General features: G+C 38.2%; 1 protein-coding gene across 1 annotated transcript; it reads left to right on the top strand.

Moving 5' to 3' along the window:
* Positions 1–4,282: 4,282 nt before the first annotated feature.
* On the top strand, positions 4,283–9,344 carry LOC140949650 (limbic system-associated membrane protein-like). Its single transcript, XM_073398801.1, has 3 exons — positions 4,283–4,707; positions 6,235–6,498; positions 9,076–9,344. The coding sequence occupies exons 2-3, from the start codon at positions 6,258–6,260 to the stop codon at positions 9,342–9,344; spliced, it is 510 nt and encodes a 169-aa protein (XP_073254902.1). The 5' UTR covers positions 4,283–4,707; positions 6,235–6,257.
* Positions 9,345–27,494: the final 18,150 nt, after the last annotated feature.

The following is a 27,494-nucleotide window of genomic DNA, read 5'->3' as shown; positions in this document are numbered from 1 at the left end:
GAGGTCAGAATAATAAGAGCAAGAATTACAAATTTGTCTTGCATTGGCAGTTTTTCTTTCAGTATGACATGTAATTTTTAACCTTTCTTGCAGTAAATCAAAGTTTCACGTCCTCATATAACGAAATGTTGTTAGAGGAACAGCTGGTTGTTCTGTGAACTTTACTTGGGCCTTCTCATCATCGTTTACCAGGGTTGAGTGGGGATTGGCAGCCACTCCTTTTGCTTTTGATACTCCGCCTGGATTGCTAGTGTCTTTTTTTAAAGGCAACCCACTACCAGTTAAAACGCCAGCAGCATATATTGAAAGAGTGTCAGGGAGGCAAACCGGAAGTCAAGTTATCTTTACTCTGAGAAATATTAGCAAGCTTGATGAAAGGTTGTATGGCTGCTTGATTACCAATACAACAGACCCAGATGACATATCACGCTTTGACCACGTCACGCTTGAAGTGGAAGGTGCGCACATCCTGAGTTATACTCGGAGTCACTAGAACTAGACTTTTTCGTGTTAAAAATCATTAGGTTTTAAAGCTGAAAACTGAGCAACAATTTTTCACATTATAAAAATGAACGATTGTTTTTGGCAAATGAGCTTTTACTACAATTGATTGGGGATTATACATTACAATGCTGTTTATTTTGATACTCCACCTCGATCTCGCTGACTATTTATAGCTAAAAGTGATGAAAAGATTATGGTTGCAGGATTAGCGATAAAAAACAATCCATCTGATACCCCAAGCTTTGTCTCCGTGTAATCGTTCGTTCCGCTTGAATCTAACGGTATTTTTTTGATGCAGTTCTTCTAAAGCTTAGGCACTGAACAGTTGATTTTCAGGCCTAGTGCTGTAAGTTCTTTGTAGTAAAGTGAATTTACTACAATGTAATTGTAAGTTATGATTTCAACATTTCTGTTGAACTGAATTCCTTGACGGAATTTTGGTTGAATGTTTTGAAATTTCGCTAAGGCAAATCTTGCTTTTTGAGCTTTTTTAAAGAAACGGTGTAGTGCATTCATGCTTTTTGTGGTAGTTTCATTCTGTTTTCAAACTGCGTTTATGCTCTTACATTCGATTTTTTTTGTACTTTTAATTGTGTCCTTTAGATTTTTTTCTTGTCATCAGTAGCTTTTTTTTTTCACATTTATGCATTCTATTTCTGGTGTACTTTTAAAAATGTTGCTTTTCTACTTTAGTATTTAAAACACTATTAACATATATTTTCAACGATCAGTCGAATAATTTTTAAATCAGGGTTGTAATCAGTCGAAAAATACATTCAAAATGTATTTTTGTAGTTATCTAAAACCTTCTTTTTGAAAATGCGTTGTTATTCAAAATAGTTTACAAATATTTTTAAAACGCTGTCAGTTTGCATCCTGCTTTATTCCTAATTTTTAAAGCATACACTCAAATTTTCTGTATATTTTAAACGAAATTTAAAATACTTCAAAAATTGTTTCAATACCAATTCTAACCAGTTTAAAAAACCGTTTAAGTCAGTCCAAAAATACATTGAAATACGCTTTTCATTCTATTTAAAACTTATTTGACAAAATGGGTTCAAATTGAGTTAAAAAATAGTATATAAATAAATAAATAAATAAATAAATAAATAAATAAATAAACGGGATACACTTTTGAAGGGCTATAGATGTAATTAGTGATAACACCAAAACACCAATAATAATAATAACAACAAACACAATTTCTCATGGGAGCACAAGAAGGAAATTCAAATTTCACAAATTTTTATTGGGCTTTTACTTCCACATGTCACTTAAAGGGGCTATGTCAGCTGGAGAGCATGCGCGCTGAGGCTATGCAAATTACTGTCAAAATTCTATTGCTTTTTACGTGTCACTTTCTCTGTCACGTCCAAGGCTCCGAAATTTACAGAGACATTTACAAGCGAATTGGGTGTGGATAAGGGATATTTTGATAGTATTTACGGAATGTTTCCTCTCTGTTTATGCTAGGTCAAATTCCCTCAATTTCTTCCTCAAGAATAAAAGTGTTAAGACAAATTTACTTGTAGTTTTGAAGTAAAAATGCTTGCAATAGGCCACTTGCACTAAGAGATCACGTGACCAATGCTTCCTTTAAACAATGAGTTGAAATCTTGCTGATGCCAAAAATTGTTAGATGCCAAAAATTATCTTACGCCCGAAATTTGAGAGGAAACGCATTTAAGGGAGATGTTTTATGGGACCTTGATTTTTCCACGAAGTAGTATGATTTGTATTGGCCGCCATGTTGGAGGGCATGCTCTTGCCCTCCAACATGACGGCCAAAACTACTTTTTGCTTATATCTTGTTCAACGTTTGATAGTTACCCTCAGATGTGCTGTAAACGTTAGCACATCACCTGTTCCACATTTTCCTTGAAGTTTAAGTGCAAAATTTGTATTCAGAGAGAGGTAATTCTTAGTTTTAAAAATCACATTTTGGTCACGTGACTATTTACGAACTTATTCATTTTAAGAAAATGGTGCGGGTTTGAAAAACAAAATTACCATTATTTTGTTTAAGATATGACCCACTTATCGTTTTTCGAAGGCAAAATCATATGGCTTTCATTTTCATAAAAACGATGTCACATGACCTCTTAGTGCAAATGGCCTATTCAACAACAGAATATTGCCGTACTAAACAAAATAAATCAAAGTAGTATTATAAACGACCTACAAAAGACTCTAGACCAAACACAAAGGCCAAGACTGTTTCAATGTCATTAACAATTAGACTTGTCTGTCACTACTGATTTTTTAATTTAGCCCCTAAAAGAACAAAAGAGACGCTGTTTTTGATGTCTTTGTGTTGATCTTAGGGCAACACACACTGATCGCACAAAATTGTTTGATCGTGCCAAATCACTGCGACGTCGAGAAAAACAGAACCAAGTATCATTGGTATATTACTCCACTGTCAGCAGTCCGTGAATAAAAAGCAAAAGTAAACTCTGCTTTATCCAAAAAAATATACTCGAACTCAAACAGTTCAAAAACATGGCATTCACAGGATCTAATTCGTACTAAACGGATTCTCAAAAAAGAACGCTGACGTTGAAAGTATGTATTAAGATTCAAGTTTTTTTCTGACAAACGTATTCACAATATCAGCATGACTAACCGTAATTTTTGGTTTTGTAAAAATTTATTGGTGATTTAGGATAGAGTTTAAAAAATCACTGATGCAAAATATACAATTTGCTGGTTGTTAACTTTAAGAGCAGAGTTTTATAAAAGATCACAATTTAATTTCACTCCTTTAATTGGTACTGCTTCCTCTTAAATAAAGTCACGCGCGCTGCTTCACACATGAAAATGCATCAGTTTGCTTTTGTCCAAAAATGCCCCACACCAACGTCCACTGCCTTACCCTTCTCCCTACTAAACGTCCAGTTGACGTTAAGCGGGTAAAATTGAATATGTCGACGGCCCCTTAATAAAACTTTTACAAGCGTAAGTTACAAGACAGTGTAGCTATTATTTTCAGACTCTTAAACAATGGCTGCCGTCACATCTGGGCTACTAACTATAGTTAACGTTTAGACGATGATAACTATAGCTATTTCGGTAATGAGACCGCTTCTCTGTTCGCTCTAACTATAGTTAGAAAATTTACGCCTCAGTGATCCAAAACAGTACTGACTAACTATAGTTATACCCAAGCAGGGTTCGTGGGTTAGTCTTAAGTTTACAAACAAACAACCAATCAGAATGTGACACTTCTTTTCGCACGTACGAGATGAGCATATATAAATATGCAAAATAAAAACCAAGCGTGAAGCGAGGGGGAAACCAAAAACAACAAACAAAAAAATTTACATAGGCAAATTAGAACTAACTGTTGTTAACTGCGTGGTGTGACCGCAATGTCGACCCAAAGCACTAACTACAGTTAGGTATGACATCACGTAACTTGACACGAACTTAAGTTTGACTTAAGGGCCTGTTTACATGGAGGTGGGGAACCCCAGATAGGTGAGGTAAAATGCGGCAGGTCACCTCACCTATCATGTAAACGTGATCAAATTAAAATGAGAGATTATATGGACATGAGGGTTACCCCACCTAAGCGGGTTACCTCACCTTCCTGGGGTGCCCCTTCTCCATGTAAACAGGCCCTTAGTTACGTCGTAGATGTGGCCGCAGCCAATGACTACACTTGTAAATTACAAGTGTAAATTTTTATTAAGTAGGCCTCATAAAACAATGGCTACACTTGTAAATTACACTTGCAAATCTTTATTAATTGACCCGAGGTCTGAGTCACCAAACGAAAATACTTCCAAGAATTTACTTCCATATTTTGGTTCTTGTACGCAGTTGGAAAAATACAGTTAATTTTACCATATCAAGGTCGGACTGTAAGAAGCTTGATCAATTCGTCTGTCAACTTTACCTGGAGATTTTCAGGAGACGTTGCGAGCATTGAATTTGGTTTCAAGACAACTAATGCAGCCGCAATAGAGACAAATGGGAAAATATTAGTTCTAAAAGCCTTGGGAAAAACGGGGTATGTACATCAAAGTTATGCTGGACGTGTAAGTGGAACCCGTACTGGTAACTCATCCTCTGGTCAAGTCATCTTCAATCTCAGTGGCATTACGCTGAATGATACAGACACTTATGGGTGTCAATTGTATGCAAACAATGTGCGAGATAGTGATCAATTTGATTATGCCAAACTGATTGTCGAAGGTGATGTACACTTTTTTCATACTTATATTTTCGAGTTCGAGCTCCAGTTTTGTGGAGGTAAAATTTTTCAGTGATGTTTAACAAAACAGTTTTTGTAGATGAATAAAAATTATTCACCGAAGTGGAGGTGGTTAATGGTGAAGATTTCCCGAGCGGCCAGCTTGAATAATTATTTTAGAATGTACTAAAACAGTGAGATAAATGAGCTCAAAAACGATGAAACCAATAATGATTTTTATTGCTGCCAACGATTACAATTTTGGCGCGAAATGATCAAACGGCCTTCACGTTTTCTTGCCGACAAATAAAACTTTTGAAGCCATTTGTTTATCTTTTGCGGGGAAATTTCTTCCAAAAGAATGACCAGGAATTGCCGATTTTTCTGTTTTTGAAACCATTCTGTTTAAACTACCATTTAATTTAGACCCCGTTCACACGTATCCGAATATTTTTGAATCCGCGACTTTTTCTTTCCAGATGAGGCTTCCGCCCACAGCTCGAATCCGGTCTATCCGACATACCAATCCGCAGCGTTTTTGAATCCGGAATCGAGTGCAAGCTAAATTATCTGGAAATATGTATAAATATATTTTTTTATCTAGTGACTTCACAAGATGGAGCCCAGTTCTCTGCCGTGAATATTCAAGACGGTGCTGAGCGCAATGTTATCGCTTCTTTTCTGTTTGGACTGCAGTTAAACCTAACGATGATTACAGCTGTACATTTTGAAGCGTCTTTTCATGTCGGACGGACGAATTTGACGCCGTAAAGAAGTAAAACGAGCGATAAATATGAGAGAAAATGTTCGCATAAGCCGAAGATCGCTTTACAAATTAGCTAATGAACTGCAAGTGAATCTGGATACGTGAGGACGGACAAATTCGAGTTGTATACGGATTAGTGTAAACGTGGAAATTTTTTATTCTTCAAAGAAAATTTTGCGGATTCAAAAATTTGCGGATGGATTGCGTGTGGACGAGGCCTTAGTGTTAAGCTTATTTATGAACATGTCAGCTAAAGAAGGTAACGGAAGACCCAACGTGCATTTATAAACAAAGAATTGAGTAGCCAATCAAAGCACGGGAAAACACTATCCACTGTTTTAGTATGTACTAAAAAAAATTGTGTAGCTACAGAATAGACGTCATGTTCAATAGATACGATGATCAATATCAAAATGCGCAGAAAACGTTATTTCGTACTCTATGACATCGGCTGGAGTCAATATTAAGTATTTGAAAAAATATTCATGCTTTCATGCAAATTACTTTTTAATGTAATGAAAAATAATTTTTTTCAGTACGTCATAATTCTCTTATGACTTTGACGTCATTTGATTGCACTTAAACTACGCAAGTTCTCCCCTCCCCCCCCCCCCCCCGTCAACTAAATTCGCGAACCAGACCTTGATCACGAAGAATTCGAACCATAATTTGTTCCTACCCTGCCAACAAGCCATCCTCGCTGCCGCTAGAAACTGGTAACTCATGCAATGAGTTAACATTTAAGCTGTTATCGAATTCTTAGAGCCACCAAGAATCACACATCCGATGGCAGCAAATATAAGTTACAATCAAGGGAGTCCAGTCAATGTAAGCTGTATTGCAACAGGGACACCGGAATCAGATGTGGCGTGGATCAATATCCTTAACACTCAAGTTATGAGCTCTAGAATAAAAAAGACTTATCTCACTTTCAGTTCGATAAGCAAGGCAGATACAGGAGTATACATATGTAGAGCCAACAATTCTGCAGGAAGCGTTGAAAAAGCACTTGAAATTACTGTTAAATGTGAGTATATTACTGAGTAGAACCCAACATTCCAAATACTATGACGACATTTCTTGGGACTTCATCACACGTTGTCTTCTCCAATGTTGGCCTGCTTTGAATTTTTATCAAAGCTATGTTGATTTCCCCGTGCTATTTTAGCTCAGGGTCTTTCTTTTTGTGTCTTACTAATGTTTGTTTTTGCTCCTCTCTTTTAAATTTGATTTTAGCTGTTGCTTGGCTCTCCTCGACCGGCATTGCATCCGCAAATTATTAACCTATATAACCTCAGGATTCAAACACATTCAAGGAATGGAATAGCATTGGTACCCGTACGAGACATGTGTCTGACATTCTCTTTTTTTCTTCAGCCTCTCCCGAGGGTGTGAATGGGTTTTGACGTTATTTGCGTATAATTTGTGTTTGCTGTTAAATTGGCCAATTTTTTAATGTTACTGTTTTCTGAGGAAAAACTGTAAAATGTTTGGAGGTTTTTTTCTTGAAAACACCTATCTTCTTTTAGCTTTGTCAATAAGAATTATTCTTATTTGCTCTTGGAAAATCCATTATTGAGTCTGTGCTTAAAGGGGCAGTAGTCTCTTTTGTCGACCCATGCTCAACAATATTCTGAGAAACCTGTGGAATACTGGGGAGTAATTTCTTATCAACTGCTCGCGATCCTTCGGTCAGCGTCGAGGGCGAGGTCAAAACATCACGGCGGCATCGACAGGATTTCCCTCTTGTGTTGTTAAAGTTCAAGTAAACTTTCATAGAAGCGGATCAGATTCTTCATATGAAAGGCGTGGAAGCAGGTTCACTTTTGACCGCTCAAAGCAATCCAGCGTGGTAGCCGGTAAGAAAAAATCTGACAGAATTTCTTGGGCTTAAGGAGCTTTCATTGAAATATTATCTGCACAATGTAAACAAAATACGTCTTTCATATGTGATAAATATAAGAAAGAAATAATGGCGAAAATTTTTCGTATTTCTCCTCTGAAATCTTCGAAAGTCTACGGACATCCTCGGTGGTGTTCTGACATCTTCGGTTGTCTTCGAAAATCTCCAGCCTTCTCCCGCAATCTTTGGAGGTCTTGGCAAATCTTCTGAAATAATCGGAAATTGTCCAAAAATGGCCGAAAACTCCTTGGTGTACTATACAAAATAGAATATTGGCCTTTTTGGAGCCGTTTTTGTTCCTTTTTGGAAAAAGTTTACTGCTACATTTAATTTTTCACTGTTAGTGTCAAAATGCCTAAAATTTAACTGTTTCAAGTTAGAGAGCCAAAAAAAGTATTAAGTGTTACCGAGGTACCCCCGCGCGCGCGCGTGCGCCGGCCGGCCCATTCAGACCGTGGTGCTATTTAACACCAGCAACACCAGCTGGAGGGAGTAAAGTTAAATCTGGTTCACATGTTTTCCGGGTGGTGGTATTTGATGAACATAAGGCAATTGATGTCGTTATTAAAGATTTTATAAGATGTTATCAGTGCTCTGATATGCTGGGGAATCTATTCGACAATAGCGTCACACCGTAAAAAAAAAATTCAGTACATGGCTCGGCGCTTGGCCAGAGAGAATATGTTTTCTTTGTCTATAAGTTCATCGTCTGTGTTGAGAGGTGTAAATCAGCTCTTGTTTACAGTTTTAAACTTTAGTAGTTCAATTTAACTGTCTTGCTTCTGGTGAAAGGTCATCCCAGCCTAGACTTGTGCGCGTGTCAAAACGTGAATGTTTATTAGGTATGGATTCTATTAGTTTTAAAGTTTACTAAACACTTTGTCGTTGTAAGTTTTAACACAACAGAATGTGACCTCAACTCGATTGCTGCTAGGAGATAAACACCGGCAAGGGGTGGTCACTGCCAGATCATATAAGTATATTACAAAGCATCGTCTCAGATATCTTAAAACCATTAATGTTGGTCTGACAACCCGACAACCACTCCAAAGTCGCCCAACCAAATAAAGCAAACTAACTTGGTCGTCCATACTCCACTATGTCATCCACTGAAGAAAACTTTAACAACAGGAGGCGGGGCGGGGCGGGGCGGAGTTTCAGCACTGGAGTGATCAGCACATCAGAAGAAAGTTCTAAGGAGAAGAAAGAGAGAAGAACATTGAATATTGCTTGGGTGATGGAGCAAAAATATACATTGAAGAGCGGGCGAAAGCATGTTTATCTAACAGGAGAAGTTTAAATCCTTTGAAATCTTGTTTCTACATAGTTGACACTAGAGCAGTTATAATTATATAACAGACCCGACGGTTGCTGAAGTCTCTATCAACATTTAAATAAAATATGATGAAGCCTTCCTGTGTGGATCACTTTCTTGCCTTACATGCAGAGTGCCAGTGCGACGATGCGACGACTCCCGAATAAATAAAAAGTTACAATTCGGGCCTATTTCTTTACTTTTATTTTATGAGAGGCGAATTTTTATGCCCGCTTGAATACCTTATTTGCATGTTAAAAAATACAAATACATATAAATTATGAAATAATAAATAGCATTTTAGCATAGTTCAAAACCCTTATAGGTGGTAAGAATGATTGATGATGTGGTTATAATAGTTTTTTTTTTCCGTTGATAAATGACAGATCCAGCCGTCATACAAGGTCTTACTTCGTCCACGTCAATGTCTTGCATTGGGCACACTGTAACGTTAACTTGCAAGTCAGATGCTTTTCCAATACCAACGCTCACCTGGTACAAGCCTGATGGAACTAACTTTAATGTGGTCAAAGCTACTGAGAGCACCGTTCTCTTGACAATGAATTCGAGTGTAGATTTTGGACTATATAACTGCACAGCTGATAATGGGTTCGGCCTGGCTTGCAAGACGGTGTATGTAGGGCAGATAGGTTAGTTGTTTAATAATGTTACGTTTTTGCTTGCCACCACCTTTAATACACAGCGTTTTATGTACAGTTCTAATTCAACGTTTGGTAAACGTTTGTTTTAGTAATATTCATATCTTAAACGTGATGCACTCTCAAAATAAGTAACAAAAAGAAGACGAAACTGAAAAAATTTCGGAAATGTTATTCGCATGATCACAATAGATGTTTTGTTTCTTTTTTGGAGGATTAGTATTGTGGGGTCAAATTCGCTTTAATCATGTTCTACTAAAACATTCTGACAGAGATAATTTTTGGGGGGAAGTGTGCACGGTGAACAGTTTTACTTATCATACCCTTTCTCTATACTTTAAGGTATTCCAGAGGCCGCCTCAATAAAGGACTTACCGGTTGAGACAAAAAATGTGAAAGTGAATCTAAAGTGGGAGGAGTCACAGAATAGTGGTGCGCCCATCACAAAGTACACTGTGTACCAAAGAATTGTAAATGATGGAAACACGTCGCATGAATGGGCTAAAGTACAGGATATAACTAGTGTCTCAGTTCGTGAAGTTGCTGTCGATTTAAAGATCGGTCGAGATTATGAATTTGTGGTCACTGCCTCAAACAAATGTGGTGAAAGTAAGAAACAAGAAGAAAAGATGAAGAGAATCTCAGTATTGGGAGGTACTACAAATCGTAATTAAATTTGCATTCATTCGTCTTTTTAAGAAGCTAAGAAAGCTGTGATTAGATTTTGTTGGGCTTATTCCCTAACTACTGTCAACAATTCAGTTTTTGATTTTAGTTTTGAAATTACTTCTATTGGAACAATTTTAATTTAATTTGATTAATTTGATTTAATTTTGAAATCCATTTTCACTGTATACATTCTGTAAAAACACAGTACAAAGAGAGCAGCAGGAAAACTGGGAAATAACTTGCGTGGCAGGCGTTTGAAAGGAAAGGGAAAGGGAATCTTAGGCGCGAGAGAAACGCGAGGGGCGCGCGAGGAGGGAGGGAAAGAAACGCCTTCCAGGAGACCATTATATTTCTCTTTTTTTAAACATCCACCGGGCAACTGTTAAAATACTGATTGGTCAGTCTTCAAAAAATGTCACTCATAGCCTTAATACCTTAATCCGATTGGTTGAAATGAAAATCACGCTACTGAGTAACTTAATCGATCTTTCAGTAATCATATAAAAATATGTTGTTAATGAAGGCATCAATTTCAGCTTGAAAGGAGAATAGAAGAAGACAGTTAAAAGAACCGTATGAAGAAAAAGACCCGTCAGCTAGATGGGGTTTACTGACTGGTTTTGAGAAGTGTCCTCTCCTAACTTAACGGCTTGTTTTGCTCACTAGAAGAGAGAAACGAAATATCCTTCTGCCTGTGGCTTGTTATCTGCTGTTTGACCTCAAACGCCTACTACGCAGCCGGGTTACGCTTTATCGACGACCAGATTGTTGAAGATGATTTTTGGTTTGAAGACTTCTTCTTGCTGGTTATAGACGTTATAAGGCCGCCAGGAACTTACTTTGATAACTGATTGTAGCCTTCTTGTAGATCTTCGAAGTTCACCTCTTCTTTCCTCCGGCTACTAGCGTTCTTTTGTATGCTCTGTTGGATCCAATTCGAGAGCCAGAAAAGTGTTTTTAATTTTTCACAGACAAACATGAAACATTGCATGCAAGTTGCGAATACCAGCGCGTTTCCTTCAGAAAACGACGTAACAGATTTATGCTGGATTTTATATAACAAGCCATGCGTCGTTCCAACTTTCTTCTTTCAACGGACGACCACATTTGAACTTTTTTTATATATATTATAGTACGTACCTTCACTTCGGATTTCTTGTTTTAGGGAGACAAAAGCTAAAAATAAGTGCATCGCGACCAGACTTATTTGACAGCTAGTAATTCACAGTTGCGCTATTTTTGCATTCATAAATAGTAGGCGGGATAGCGAAACAACGGTTTCATGGCAGGCTTTTCCTTTCCTCCCTCCTCGCGCGCCCCGGGCCTCGCGTTTCTCTCGCGCCTAGAACTCCCTTCCCTTTTAAACGGCTGCCACGCAGGCTTGCTGGGAAAGGACTGGTAGGCTAGTCCACGGAATTTAAGAATAGATTGCAATGTATGAAAGGAAAGAAAAAGAATTTGTCAGAAGAAGTAACGTATTTAAACTGTTAATTAGAACTTTTAAAAAAGAAATCATACCAATGGTGCTTTGCCCAAACAACAGCGATCAGGTTCAAAGTCTGTAATCTCATTCTTGCAATACTTTCTGCAACGATTTCTTAATGCACTTGTCAGGTTTTAGTATTCAGTCTCCAGCTTTTGAGATAAGTTATTCCATAACTATAAATAAGGAATTCTACTAAAATATTGTTTTCTTAAGTAGTTTAGTATGGTTAAGGCAAAACATCGAAATTTTCATTAGACGAACCAACCTGGGCCGATTAATTTCATGAAAAAGTTTGACGTCTACCTCAGTTAATTTCGTGCCAATAAGTTTGGACCAAGCAAATCGTTGTATCCGTTCGCTTCAGGTAATGATGTCTGATTGTTAGTTCATCGTCTGACCCAACAGACTAACTTACGTTAACAAATTTAGGTCGACCCAAATTGCGATTCGGTTCGTCTCATGTAAAGTTCGGCGTGTGGCTTTGGCCTAATAGTTTGTAAAACGATAGAACGTCAATTTATAACACGTAATCTTCATTTATTGATTTTATTTATTTGTAGTTTAGTGTTTAACCCGAACACAAATGTCAACCTGAATCTGCCTTTTGCGTTTTGCCTTGAATGCGATTCTAAATATAATAATACAGAGTTTCCCTAAGGATTAAAAAAATTCTTTTGACATTAGGCCATAATGATTCTTTTATGGCTGATAGAGTAACGGTGGAATTGAAGAAGATGAAATTGTTTTTTCAAGTACGTATTTGTTTATTTCAATTAGTATTTATAAATCCAACGAGCAGCTTTCCTTCCTTTCTACGCAGATGTTCCTGATGCTGTCAAAGTAACTGATGGAATAATTCTAAAATGGAAAGAACCAGATAACAATGGGGCGGCAATAATAGAGTACTCTGTCTACCAAAGGTTCGTCAATGATGATGAGTGGGAGAAAATTGCATCCGTAATTGATATGTATAACCGTTCTCATGCCGTTGAAATAGAGAAGGGGAAGGAATATGAATTTGTAGTAACCGCGACCAACAAGTATGGAGAGAGTTCAATGGAACAGGACATCAAGCGAATAAAAGTGCTAGACGGTAGGTGTGTAAATAATTTAGCAAGTTTTCTCTGACAATCACAACGAATACTGAAAGTTGTCCTCGGTTGCGCCAAGTTTCCCCGCTTTTAAAACGACAGACGTCGAGCTCAACAAGCTTGTTCGTTAAGCCATTATTTTTGTTTTCTTTACCAAGAAAGTATATCGAATGGTCTTATTAGGCGAAGTTTGTGCTGTTTTCTTTTGTTCAGCAAAGAACTGTAGGGTATGATAAATTACTGTAGCAAGAGAAACCTTTCGTATTTAGCGTAAACTTCTATTGTTTTTTTTTTGTTTTGTTTTCAGGTTCGACAAAACCGCCAAAAAATCAAGCAGGTAAGCCATGTTAATATTCAGGATTCAATAGCAATCACCGATGACAATCACTTTCTAATAATAAATTACCATTCAGCGCAAGCAATCAATTTCACAAAATCCTGCTCTGCAACCGTTTCAACTTTAAATTAAAATGCAGTTTTGTCTCTTTCTTAAACTCATGTTTTACATTCTTAAAAGTTCCAGGGTCTGAGAGTAATAAAACGGGAGTGCTTCACGGTGCCTACATCAGTGTAATTCTGCTATTGTCCTTCATACTCTTTATTCTCATTGTTGTACTTTGGAAAATGCGCTTTCGTTCAGGTAAGAGATTGTAGTCAAGACTATATTCACGGCAACATATTGAGGCCCCTAATGACTTATCTTCTTTCGATGATTTTGAACCAAAGGTTTTAATGTGGTTGATTTCAGTAAATCTACACTTCTTTTAAGCCGTCCACGTTTATTGGTCTCTTATAACTTTAACTTTTTAAATCAACTATAACTTTGATTTTTTGTTGGGCGAGGTGCATGGTTTGGGTCCCAAAAATAGTGCTGGTTAACCTTAGAATTTGCCAAAATCTCAACAGTCAACCAAAAATATTGTTGTTGTTGTTGTTGTTGTTGTTGTTGTTTTTTTTTAACTTTTTGCTCAAATCTAAGGTCTGATTGAATATGTCAGAACTGAAAAGTGATGGTTGATTACAAAGTTAAGCACGTCAATAGATTAGAGCGCAAACTAGTTAAGTGGTGTAGAAAAAAGGACGCGTATGTACCTTAGAATTAATGATATTTGTCTACATACACTAATGTTCTCATCGTAAACCAGATGACCCTTTTGAGATGATAATAACCTAACCCAACTTACCGACATCATATCGCCTTTATGTCGTCTCAAAATCGAATTTAGGGCTCTTTACTTCCAAAAGAACCGGAAGACCCCAAAAAGGATCATTGTAAGACAATGTCACGTCTTTAACCTTCTTGTGAGAGAACTATGACAGAAAGACCAGCATTGGATGCGGCGGGGCTGGGGTGGGACGGTACTTAACTTTTTGCACCATTGGCGAAAGACTGCATTTGTTAAAATTGTTTGAAGAAGGTAACTTGCTAAGAAAAGTGCTGTTTATTTCAGGCTCGTTACATTCAAATCAGTAAGTATCCATTTTTATTTTAATATTTTAAATAAGAAGAACTTGTTAACTCTCTAGTGAGCAGTAAAAACCAGTCCAATCCTTGGTACAAAAAAAATTCCATTACTTTAACACGAATTTCCACTACTAAGCTTCGTAAAGTTTTCATCTGTATTGAATTTATTGGATATTATTTTGATGTAAGGTGTGCATTTACATCAAATTGAGAAATATCATTTGGCAATAATATCAAATGATTCGACTTTTCTGTTGGTAATCCCAAAGCAACGTTCCGGCCGCAAACTCGCATTCTTCTTTTAAATGTTTTGTGGTAGGCATTATGTTTACATTTGATCTTTGCGACCTTTTGTTTGTTTGTTTTTTTTTTTATCTGTCATTCGTTACCCTGGGTGCCAGACACTTTTCCAGCGCGGTTTCCAGTTTCGGTCAAGTCTTTATAGTGACCCGCGGCTCGCTCGCTCGCGCGCCGAAGATGTGTCGGCCTTCGGCCAACACCGAAAATTCCTGCTGCACGCCGGAAAAACCTCTGGTACCCAAGGTAGTCATTCGTAAACAATAGCTGTAAGGAACACAATTACTTCGTCAACCAATTAGAGCTCCTGAGCAGATTCTAAACAGATTTACGTCATCAGTGAGGGATTTCTGTGAGGGATGGCTGTATTCGCAGGCTAAAGGCATGCGTATGAAGATGAACCCAAATTGCTCTAGAACACTTTTAATTTCCAAAATGTGTCTATGGATAAGTCATTCGACTGCTGTGCAGGGCTTGGGGCAAATTATAGTGCATACAAGGCCTAGGAGTTAATAGCGGGGCTCCCGCGCGCGCGAAGCGCGGGTGGGACAGAGCCCCATACTCATGGAATATGGTCAACCTCTTTTCGTTTGGTTGTCACGTGATTGACCGAGCGTACGTACGTACGTACGTACGTACGTACGTACGCGTCTACAGATTGTACGGGTGGGGTAGGGGAGACTATCAAAAGGAAGGGAGGGGTGTCTCAGGCGTGTCTTGGCAAGTCCACATCTTTAATATAGGACATTCATTAAGGACATTCACAATATGGTCAATTGACAGCTGTCAAAACAGGATAGCCACTGACCAATATCCCATGACCATATCGCGGGCTCATGTGTCAACTCATCGAGGTGACGTGATTTATTTGGAAGCTGTCCGTTGACCAGTTAATTGTTTTACTAGATCGCGAACAATGTTCAATCTCATACTTTTACTAGTTAGAGCGATTTTCGTATGACCTCGAAATGAAAACGCGCTAACAAAACAGGAACAACAAACGAACGGAAATAGAGCGATTTGATTGGTTTATCGAACAGATACAAACGCGCGTGGCTTTTGGTTGGTTGAGCGAACGCTCGGGTGAAAAAACTTCACGCCCCAGAACTTTCTAGAAATCAACCGATGCTTCGCTTTGACGTCATACTGCGACGTGACTGGCCAATCGAACAATGCCTTTTCACGTTTGGGTTTTCTTTGGCGGGAAAACGAAGAGGCCATGTTTTGACCTATTCATCCATCGGCTGATGAAACAAATAAGAAACACTTACCGAAACCATTTTTCAAGGTCATACGAAAATCGCTCTAAACTGATAATGCACACATATTGGACATCAATGTTTTGATCAATTGACAGCTGTCAAAACAGGGTACCCGCTGACCAGTATCACTTGACCGTATCGCTCTCTTGCAATTTTAATCGCTGTGCCGATTGTTTTCAGTCGTTCAGTGAACATCGCTTGCAGGAGTACTCAAAATGCCGCGCGTTAATAAACCATTAAATGAAAAATAAACAGAATAAATTCTTTATAATGTTGGAGCGTAACTCTGTTAATGTTCATTCAAACACTCGCCACAGCTCGCACTACAAAAGTGAGAACCGGATGGCCGTATAGCTGATTTTGGAAATTTTTTTAACAGTTTATGAATATTGAATGAGTGCAATTTGTATTGTGAAATACTGCTTTCTGTCTGAGGTCTGCCGGTATGATAAAAACAGTGCCTCATACTACTGTTTCACCTCATATGTGATGTATAAATGGTATAAAAGGTTGGTTTACACGCACCCAGATTTGTTGACAAGATTTTGCAAAGTAAACTTGTCGAACGCAAAAAAGTTGGCCTGATTTTTTTTCCCACTAATTAATCTACGGTGATCAAGAGCCATTAAGGCTCTTAAATGTGATCGAAGATGATTACCAGTTTTTGGGTGTACATATGAGGCTATCAACTCGATGTAAGATTTGGTTCACTCTTGGGCTGTTTGCAAATTATTTTACTCTAAAATCAGGTAGCCTTTCCCTCAAAAGTCACATAAATGTGCTCTAAAGTTAACTGAATTGTGGAATTCGAATACAAGTTTATTGTTTAATTTAAATTATAAATTTATTAATGGGAGCCCCGCTTTTAGCCCTGGCTAAATCTATATATTATTTTTTACATACAGTACGATGTGACAATTGGCAGTCGCTATTCTCAAAGATTCGTACCTGTCGTCTTAAAACCATAGTTATAAGAGGAGACTGGTTATGAAAGACAACAAACATCAAACACAAAAACAACAGTGCTGCAGTTTATGTTCGAAACTCCCTGAAGGTGCACAATCCTTTTTTTTTTCCGTTGGCAGATTGCGACGGAATAAGTTAATGCAACGTTTTTATTGGTCAGTAAGATCTAAATGATGGGAATGCTATCGAACTTTGTGCACCGCCATGGGTCCACAAAAACATATAAGGTGTCTGACGGGTTTCATAACAATTCCAATCTATTAACTATGTTAAAACCAAAAAAGTTTTGAAACAAGGTTTGTCATAGTTCAATGCAGAAAATGAAGCCACTTTAAACAAAAGCTATTAGAATGAATAAGTGAATTCAATTCTGTTAAAATACCGCTGACTTTGAAGCTCCTTTTTTTTACTGAGAAAACCAAATATCACATAAACTGCTGACTAACTCTCTCTCTCTCTCTTTTTTTTTACAAAATTACTTCAAAACGAGTCCAAAAGCTAAGTTGCGCCTTTTTTCACCCACGAAAAAAACCTGTCTAAATCAGGATGTTGCAGGTTGCAAAACGTTTTTGCAAAAAGGAGTCATAGAACTACTTTCTAAAACCTGTAACAGCGTGATTTGTTTAAGAGCGGTTTGATTCGTAGTTGAACAGGCGTGAAACATCGCATTTAACTCGTTTTCCACCAATATTATACAACATCTTGCGCATTTTCGTTGTTTTACAACAAACTCTCACGTCATAAAAGCTTTCTGAAAGGCTTTTATGAACTGAGAGTTGCTTTCATCAAGATTTCTGAAAAGCTTGATGGAAACATTCGTACCGGTATATCCTAACTCTAACTATCACACCAGTACAAACAAGAGAACAGTCCAAAATAAATGATTTAACTACCACATTCAAACTTTTATTTTAGAGAACAGGAAGGCGGAGAAACCATTCCATTGGTATGTGATCATCGTGTAGATTAAAATAAAAAGATGATTGACATCCATGAAATTAAAGCTCTTAAGCTTTTAAAAGCGCTAAACGCTGTTATTGACTCTCTTGTTTTTTTCCTTTTCTCTTCCAGTCTGCTTTCTTAAAACATTATACCCTTCTATATTTTAATTAATGCTAAGTTTAATTTTGGTCCTTTTTTCTGAAACGTTGTATGCTGTATTCAAACTTAAAAGATCTAAAACACATTGGATGCATGCTGGTCCTGAGCCGGTTTAAGGCCATTTCCTATTTTTTCCGCACCCTCTTAAATCAAGCTCAAGGCCCGAATGGGTTTTAATTTTCGCGCGGCAATTAAAGAAAAGGTCTCCAATGTTTCGCCTAATTCCGGGCAGGTATCAAATTCGTTAAAAAAAGCAAATAATATTTCCCTAACAACTGTTGTTAGCAGAAACTCGTGCAAGCTGTGGAGCCAATAGAACAACCATCGAGCGCAGCAGAGCAAGGTGACAATTTTACTCTCGAGATTCCGGGAGGGGAAGATTACATGCCTCTTCGTCCCTCGCGAAGAACCTGGGAGATCAGTAGAGAACACGTGGAGGTTATTAAAGTGATCGGCAAAGGCGCCTTCTCTGACGTTGCCAAGGCGACGTTGCGGAACATAAGAGACAATCAGGAAATTATCACAGTGGCGGCAAAAATGCTGAAAGGTGAGGTAGTAGTTCTTGATCTAAGTTTATACGATTTGGTAAATTTATACCGAAACAATGGATTACGAATACTCAAACAGTCTCGTTTGTCTCACGTGCATGCTACAGCATTTTGAAAAGTTGCAGAAAGTTTTATTTTATTTATTTAGTCACTCACAAAACCTTACACAACATGAACAAAAGGTGTTAATTAAATTATAAAACTAATGTGACAAGGAAGCCTAACGAAGCTTGAAACTTATATTAATAGGTTTCCTTCAACTACCTAGTGAACTAAGTTCATGGCTGAGTGCAGAGTGAGCAAGATCAGAAAATTAAACGACAGATCGGCTATCAGTGAGATAATTCTTTAATTTTTTTTAAAAAACAGATATAGAAGGAGAGCTAATTAGTGAAACAGGCAACGAATTCCAGATTTTAGGTCCTCGGTAAAGGATACTGAATTGCTTTATATTTGTTCTACAAAAATGAGGTCTATATTGAGAGGCTAGTCGAGTTTCGTATTGATGGACTTGATTACTACTTAAGAACAACTCATGAAAGCTATTAGGCAAAAGATTATGGTGATAAGAATACATAAAGGTAGCGACAGAAAATGAATTAATACTAAATATGTCAAGGACTTTAAGCTGGCTAAATAAAGGGGCGGTATTTGCTAGATAGTGAGCATTTGTTATGAGTCGCACTAGACGCTTTTGCAAAAGGTAAATACAGTTTAGGTTGGAACAGTAGGTGGAGGACCAGGCGACATTACAGTATGTTAAGAAAGGATATACAAGGGAGTAATACAAGGTCATCAAAGTTTGGGATGATAGGTAAAAGCGGGCTTTCTTAATAATTCCTACACTTTTCGAAATTTTTTTTGAGACGAAATCAATATGTGGTTTCCAAGAGAGATGCTGATCAATGAGAAGACCTAAAAATTTTGTCTCCGTGACTTGCTTGATCACGGTATTTTCCAGAGTAAGAGGGACATTAACATTGACTTTCTTTTGCCTTGGATGAAAAATCATAAAATTTGTTTTAGTCAGATTTAGAGATAACTTATTCACTTTAAGCCAAATAATTATTTTTGCAAGTCCATTGTTAACAATAGAAACGAGGTGATTGGCATCTTTATGGGAACAAAAGATACTTGTGTCATCAGCAAACAGTAAAGATTGAGTGAGACTAGAGACATTAGGAAGATCATTAATGTAAATAAGAAACAAAAGAGGTCCAAGAATTGAGCCCTGCTGGACGCCACATAAAATTTTCCGCGGAGAAGATCGATGGGACCCAAACTGGACAAATTGAGTCCGATCGTCAAGATAGCTTTTGATCCACGCCAAAGTAACTTTTGAGAGCAAGCGATGAAGGATATCGATAACTATTTTGAATTTATTTTATTTTATTTTCCAATATTTTCTGATAAACATCGTTCTATAATGTGGGCCACGGTAAACATCATTTAATCTAGTTAACTGTGGCGCTTCGTTTTCAAGGAACAATTTCTTTAGTACACATTATGGACTATTTTAGTTTACTTTCTCTGTTTATAGCGAATTCACCGGATTCAAACAGAAAGGATCTTCTTTCAGAACTTGAGTTGATGAAAAAACTGAAACCTCATCCCCACGTGATCAAACTTGTGGCGTGCGTGACGGAGAGTGGTAAGAGAATAAACATTCCTTTAGGATTACTTTTACGCCGTTTTTCTTCTTGTACAATGTAGTTGGGAAGAGAAGAAAAAATGTAGAAAATGTTTGTGAATGTTGCTTCCAGGAGGCATTCCGGTTGGACTTTTATTGAAGGTGGTGGGGTATGAAATTGTGATCGGATATTTTCTTTTTTTGTTTATTACCAGTATTAGCGGAGCTCTCTCGCGCGCGAAGCGCTCGAAGCGGAGCACCGCGTACCATGGGTAAGAAAATTTGGTTATCTATGCTTCGGAGAAATTTTGGTAGTGACTTGTAGTCACGTGACCTACTTCCGTCTGTCAATCCGCACCACAGGCATACCATTGTCAGATAACTCAATCAACAGGTATGGCAACCCAAATGCAACTCGAGGTTTTTTTGGCGGGAAATCGCATGGCCACCCACGTCTTGCAAAGCAGAGACAATAAAACAATCGATAAAGACAAGACGGAAAACGGATATTGTTTCTGTATCCGTGTTGTCTAAAGTATTAAGCTTAGATTAATTGTCACGCCCCAAAATTTGGAATATAGAGAAAAAGAAAGACAGACAAAGTAGACGACAGGCTAGCGAAGCTCAACGAGAAAAAGAGCGACAAAGAGCTAGAGCGAGAGAACAAAAACAACAACAAAAAACAAAGGAGACCAATTTCCTTGGAAAAACAACATAAAAATTTTTCAGCGGCGATGAGAAAATTAGAAATGCGGTGGTGAAAAAATCAAAAAGGAACAAAAGCAACAAAATTTTTTGAGAGCACATAAGACATAAAACGTGTAACTAGGAAGCGTCAGGTTGCAACATCAATGGGAAAGTGAACAGAAACGTTTGCTGCTCATTCAGTGTTGTTGTTGTTTTCTTTTGCAAATTAGATTTTTTTTGCCGTTTTCGTTACTGTCTCCGTTTGGCATAAAACGATTTAGTTTTTGACTAAATTATAGCGGAGCACCATGGGTAAGAAACCATCCCACCTACCCATCCGTGAAAATTTCGTTATCACGTGACCGTACACCGACCGACCGCCCGCCCGAGAGACCGTTTGTCCGCACCACAGGCATACCAATGTAAAATAACTCAATCAACAGGTATGGTAACCCAAATGCAACTGGAGGTTTTTTTTGGCGGGAAATCGCATAGCCACCGGCGTCTTGTAAAGCAGAGATAACAAAAGAGTCAATAAAGACGAAAACGGAAAGCGGAAATTGTTTCTGTATCTGTTTTGTCTAAAGTATTAACCTTAGATAAATTGTCAGGTCCACAAATTTGGAATATAGAGCAAGAGAAAGACAGAGAAAAAGAGAAAGTGGAAAAGAGAAGTGGAAAGAGAAAAAGTGCGACAGGGATTTAGAACGAGAGATCAAAAACAAAGGAGACATTTTTTTGTTAGAAGGACAACAGGAAAATTTTGTAGCGGCGGTGACAAAATGAGAAATGCTAGCGACCACCAATGCAAGGTGAAAATGAGCGGCAGTGAACGGGAACACGTGCGACATTTCCTCCATAAAACGTGAAGCCAGTAACTAAGAAGTTTCTGGAAGTTTCACGTTGTAGTTGTGCTAAACAAAGGCAAAGAAATGTACAAAAAAAATGTGCTGCACGTGCAAAGTTGCTTTTGCTAATTAGACCTATATTGTTGTTTTTCACCTTTTTCCGACGTTGCATGCCTTGGCCTCTTAGCATTACAAGATTTTATATTTTGTTTCCAATTTTGTTTGAGCAAACTATGAATATTCTCGAGGGCTTCGCTTTTAGCCCTGGCTAAATCTATATTAATTATATTTCGACAGATTCGCTTTTAGCCCTGGCTAAATCTATATAACATTTTAGGGCCATTTATACGAGGAAAAATAAGACGCGTCTTACATAGGACGCGTCTTAAATAATACGCGAACTTTCCTTATAAACGGCACATTTCGTCTAAAATAAGACGCGACTTAGCTAAGACGCGTCTTATTTTAGAACAGCCCTTAACATCTGTTCTTAGATAAGACGCGTCTTAGCTAAGACGAGAAAAACTTCGTATAAACGACCTTCGCGTCTTAAATAAGACGCGAACGCATAGTACGCATGCGTTAATTTTTGGCGCGACACGTTGGATTGCCGTTGCTACGGGCAACATTCACATGAAAACGACTCAAGAACGGAAATAAGACGCGAACCATTTATACGAATTGTTCTCGTCTTAGATAAGACATGCTCGCATAAATGGTACAGTTCGCGTCTTATTTAAGACGCGTCTTATGTAAGACGCTTCTAATTTTTCCTCGTATAAATGGTTCTAATGTTCCGTAACAGATAGTTTTTTTTTCTGAGCCTCAAAATTTTACTTTTTCCTTCACAACATAAATATATCCACCCCCATTTTTCTCCATTAAAAATATTCTAAACTTATTTAAAAAATTCTTAAACCTTATTTGTGCCGGGGACTACAACCTAACCGAAGCTTTTTTTAGATCGAATAAATTCTAGTCGAGATTTCAAAGAGAAACTGTGAAAATAGATGTAATTCAACACATTTCACTGCAATTTCACCTTAACTAATTAACTCATTTTGCAGATGACTGTACGTAGCCTTATGAATAGTACATTATTCTTCCGGTTTGCTTCATCAGCACGAACATGAAGGTATGGGATAACCACCCCTGACTCTCTTCAGCTAAGTTAGACTAACCCTACGGGATCCTCATCCCCCTAACATAACCACCCCAATCCTTAACTTAAATCCGCTTCCCTGCATTGCTTTCCAAGCCTAACCATGTTGCAAAAGGAATAAAAGAGACACATATGGTCACCCAATACTATGATTTAATACGAAAAAAAGGCAGTACACAATAAAGAAGGCTTGGGTAAAACTCAGGACCGTTCCATAAAGTCCGATGAAATTCCAGCTGGAGTGTCGCTTACACCACATGGACGCAGAACCGGATTTAATTTCATATAATGGTGAGCTGAGGAGGAAGTCTTCCAACCGACATGATCCATGATCGCTCTTAAGTCAGCCCCAGCCACAGCCAATGAAATCGCGCATCCTCTTCTCAAGCCATGCAGGACGTCATGCAAAGTGATCCGACGGTTCGTAAAGATATGCGATAGTTACTGGGTATAAGACGCAAGTCTAGCCTGTGCTGCACTTGAATCAAAAGAAGTTGGCAGAATTTCACCCGGTGGATCAACAGGAAAAAATAAGTGTTAACCTTACCTAACCGGGGCCCCGATCAAAGCACAAATTCGAATGTACGTTTCAATAACAGCAATGGGGCACAATGTAGCTTCCCTGTAACGCTTAATTGCAAATAGATTCGAAGCACCATCGCCGGCGGAGAGATTTCGTTAGGATGTGATTGAAAAGGAGACCTTCCTTTAAGGGAAATATAACAACTGCTTTGTCTTTACTCTTCCAAGGTCACCCACTCTATTGCCCCAAACAAGAGTGTCTTTAAAAACACCTGGCCCCGGTTGTTCAAACGTCGGATAGCGCTATCTACCGGATAAATCACTATCCAGCGGATAAGTATTACGGAAATCAATTACACTATCCGCTGGATAGTGATTTATCCGGTGGATAGCGATATCCGACGTTTGAACAACCGGGGCCTGATCTCTTGTAAGAATAAAAAGCTGAGTAGGGGAGGAAATTCGTCCAGATAGACGCTTCAAGATTTCAGAAGAGGTTGCGGCCAGGTCTTGAATTAAAAATGGTTCAACCTGAATCGGAACAGTTCTAGCTAGAAGCTGTTCTTCCTTAACTGATGTCAAGTAGAATTTAACCGTTAAAGAAGCTGCGGGATTCCCGTACCCAGGAAGTACAGAATCCCCCACTGGCGGTCAAAATATTCCCCTGCTTAAAACATTGCTGGCTTGTCCAAGTACCCACAATTTAACCTCATACTCAAAGCACTTCACTGGCTTGTCGAATACTCCGTGGTTGAAAGTTTGTTGGCTTCACCAATACACCATTTTACAGTTGTGGACTTAGTACCCTAGGGTTCAAGTGAATGTGAGGCTGACGGTGACCTTGTTTTGATACAAACCTTCTTTGCTTTGTTATGGAAATTGTCCTTGAAAAATAATACTAGTTACCATAAGAATAACTAATGATCTACATTAAAAAGCAAAACGAGGTCAACTTCAGACTCGCTTCCATCCATAACTGTAAAATGGCCTATTCACGTGTATCAGGGCAATTTTTGTCAATTAAAACTACAGATGTAGAAAATTGTAGTAATTCACAAACCACTTCACTGGCTTGTACACGTAACCTAGCCGTATTAACTAACAAACCACTCCGCTGGCTTCTCGATAATACTCTTCGGCCCAAATTTTTCATTAACCACTTCACTGGCTTATCAAAATATTCCGTAGTTAAAGATTGTTAGCTATTGTTGGCTTCACCGGTTTGTACACGTAACGAAAATTACATTTGTTCACAAACCACTCCTCTCGCCTGTACCCGTAATGTAGCCGTAGAATTTAACAAACCACCTCGCCGGTTCGTCGAAATACTCCGCGACCCAAATCTTTCACAAACCTCTTCGCTGGATTGAAAAAAGAAAAAAATATTTCGTCACAAGTAAGAAATATCCTGGACTACTTCAGATAGACTCACGTACACAAAAATAAGCTTAGAAATTGGAAGAAAAAACAAAATATCCTACGCAAGGATAAATAACCCCGGAACAAAATCAATGAAAGAAATACCTCTAGGATATCTGAAACGGCTGAACTTTCAGATTGTCTAGATTGTAAGCTCTAAGAAGCACCAGCCACAGAATTGTTCACACCACCCGAAGCTGTTGGCGTTGGTTGTTGACTGGCAGCTTGCAACACCTGTTGCCGCGTTTCTGCAGGGTGAATTTGTCGAAGAGTAGAAGCAACTTCGTCGGGTGAAGGGTTGGCAGGACGCGCTAGCGCGTCGGGAGTATTCATGACTAACGAGTTTTGGACTCAGCGCAAATGAAACTGATGCATAATTACCGGAGTCTTATAAAACGCTAATATATAGATTTAGCCAAGGCTAACAGCGAAGCTATCGATAATATCTATAGTTTGTTCAAACAATGTAAAATCGTGTAAGCGGCGACGGCAACGCCGGAGAACGGTGAAAAAACAACAATAGGAGAGCTTAACAATTATTTGGAAAACCGGGAAATTTCGGGGAGAATTCAAATGGAACCGTTGATCCTGGTAGAAATTTTCCGGAAAAAAAAAGTAATACTTTTCGAGGTAGTACCTTTTTCCCGTTCTTACCGAAACAACCGAAATTTTCTGTACCATTTGTTTGGATTACCAGTGCCAGGCTTCATGTCGAGAGAAAGTGAAAAATTTACCGGTTTGTAAATGGTACAACTCAATCCCGTTTCTTTTTTCGGTGAAAAAAAAAACAACAACAACAAGAACAACCGGTACCATTTGACGGAAATTTTTCACGGAAATATCCGTTCAAATGGTAAGCGCCCTAGGTCTAATTAGCCAAAAAGCAACTTTGAACGTGCAGCACACTTCTTTTGTACATTTCTTTGCCGCGTTGTTTTGACTTCTGACGTGAAACCTCCAGAAACTTCCTAAATACCCGTTTTATGGAGGAAATGTGGTGCGTGTTCTCGTTAGCATTTTTTTTTTCACTGCCGCTGATTTTCACCTTGCATTGGTGGCCGTAAGCTGCTACGAAATTTTCATCTTCGTCACCCAGTATCCTCCTCTTCTATAAAGTGGTGAATAATATCGTCTATCTACATCACAACATTATGAGCGAATCCATGCAAAAATCGACCAAAATCGCCGATTCGTGGGCAAGGCTCAAAAAATCAAAATCGCTCTTCTTTTGCAGTCTGGTAGACTTTAGTAAGTATACAAACGCTAGGTATTTTTTTCTTCGAAAGATCCGTTCGTTTCCGAGAAAAACGAAGAAAACCGTTTCAAGCCCCACTGTCGATTTCGCAAGCCAAAAACAGGGTTGAAATTCATCATGATTCGCTGGAGTCGCGTTCCAATACAACCGCGCTAGGGAGAAAACTTATCGCTAAAATTTTAAGTTTAACTCGTCGTTGATCAAAATATATAATATTTTTAGCATTACAACCCTCTGAGACTAATTTTAAAAAAAACTAAAGCGTACGGCTACCTGATGTTTATCCACGAAAGGTCGTTGAAAACAGCGACGAATTTCATCATGTGCCTATGATCAGAACACGGCAAAAAAAGTGGCATTTTCCCACTGAGAAAACGCGCGGTGAATTAACGAAGAATGCGCAATTTACCCGCATTTTCTGAGATTCACCAAGCGGAAAATCCTTCGTTTTCCAAACGTGTTCACTCCGGTTAATTCGAGTATTCGTTCCATTATCCATCAGTTTTCCGATTCAGTGAACGCCGGTAAACATGCGTTTGCTGACGTTCACCGATCGGTTAACACTCGGTGAACGTCTTGTATTCCGGCATTTACCCTGAGTTTTCAGACGGGAAAACCTCGAGTTCACCGCAGTTAACGAGTGAAATCCTGCCTTTTGCGGACGTTTTCCGGCGTTTTCCGAAACGGTGAATACCACTGAATCCAGGAAAATCGCATGTATTCCAGCGTTTACCGATCGCTTACCGTTAGGAAAACTGCGCGTTATTCCGACTTTTGCAAGCAGTTTTCTTGCGTTTTCTTTCATTTTCCGTGACAGTGAATTCAAGTAAATTCAAGAAAACTCGCGTTTTCCAGCATTCACTGATAAGTTCAGGCATGGAAAACAGATTGTATTCCAGCGTTAGCGGTCGTTTTCTACTAGTTTTCTGGCGTTCTCAAGTACAGAAAATTCGTGTGAAGTTAGGAAAACGCAAAATTTTCCCGCGTTTCCCGTTATATCTCCTTTGGAAATTGCTTTTGTTTCAACAATTTGCTTTTTCCTCCACTGTTTTCAATGGTGTTGTAACGTTCAGTATTAATTTAATTCAGACAGGGAAAATATCTTGTATGTAATAGCTTTTCCGTAATTCCCACCCCGCAATTGAGGTCCTCTGGTTATTATTGTTTGTAAATGCGTGTAAAACCCAAGGTATAGTTATCGTGTAGGGAGTAAAATGTTTCCTTCCCACTTACTTACTTATAAAGAGTGCACAGATGAAAAGAACCAATATATGAATTGTAAATTCTGAACATTTATTTATATGCATACATATCATACCCTTAGTGTTACAGTGCTCGCAGTCTAATTCTATAAATGAAATTGTCAGAAGATGTGGTCTTCAAAATTATAACCTACCTTACACTAAAGAAAAACATTGCTAACATTCTACATTGAGAACTCTCAGGCTGAACTCTATGCGAAGTGCAAAAACAAAAAAAAAACACTCTTAAGTCCAACAAATCTAGTTCTTGCATTAATACCTTATAATTAAGTGACAATAAAGTGTATTAAAGAACCTTTTAAAGCTATGTGTAACTGTAACTATACAGAAACAAGATGTTTGTGATTTGAACTCATGGTTCTGATGCACATCAATTTTGACATCAAACTGAATACTGGGTAACAAACATTATGCGGTTAATTCCTAAGATGCAAAAAATTATTATTTACTTTAAAGAATAGAAGCTGTTCACAATT

The sequence above is a fragment of the Porites lutea genome, chromosome 10 (genome assembly GCF_958299795.1).
Source record: "Porites lutea chromosome 10, jaPorLute2.1, whole genome shotgun sequence".
NCBI classification, from domain to species: domain Eukaryota; kingdom Metazoa; phylum Cnidaria; class Anthozoa; order Scleractinia; family Poritidae; genus Porites; species Porites lutea.
This window is presented reverse-complemented; position numbering and strand designations above follow the sequence as displayed.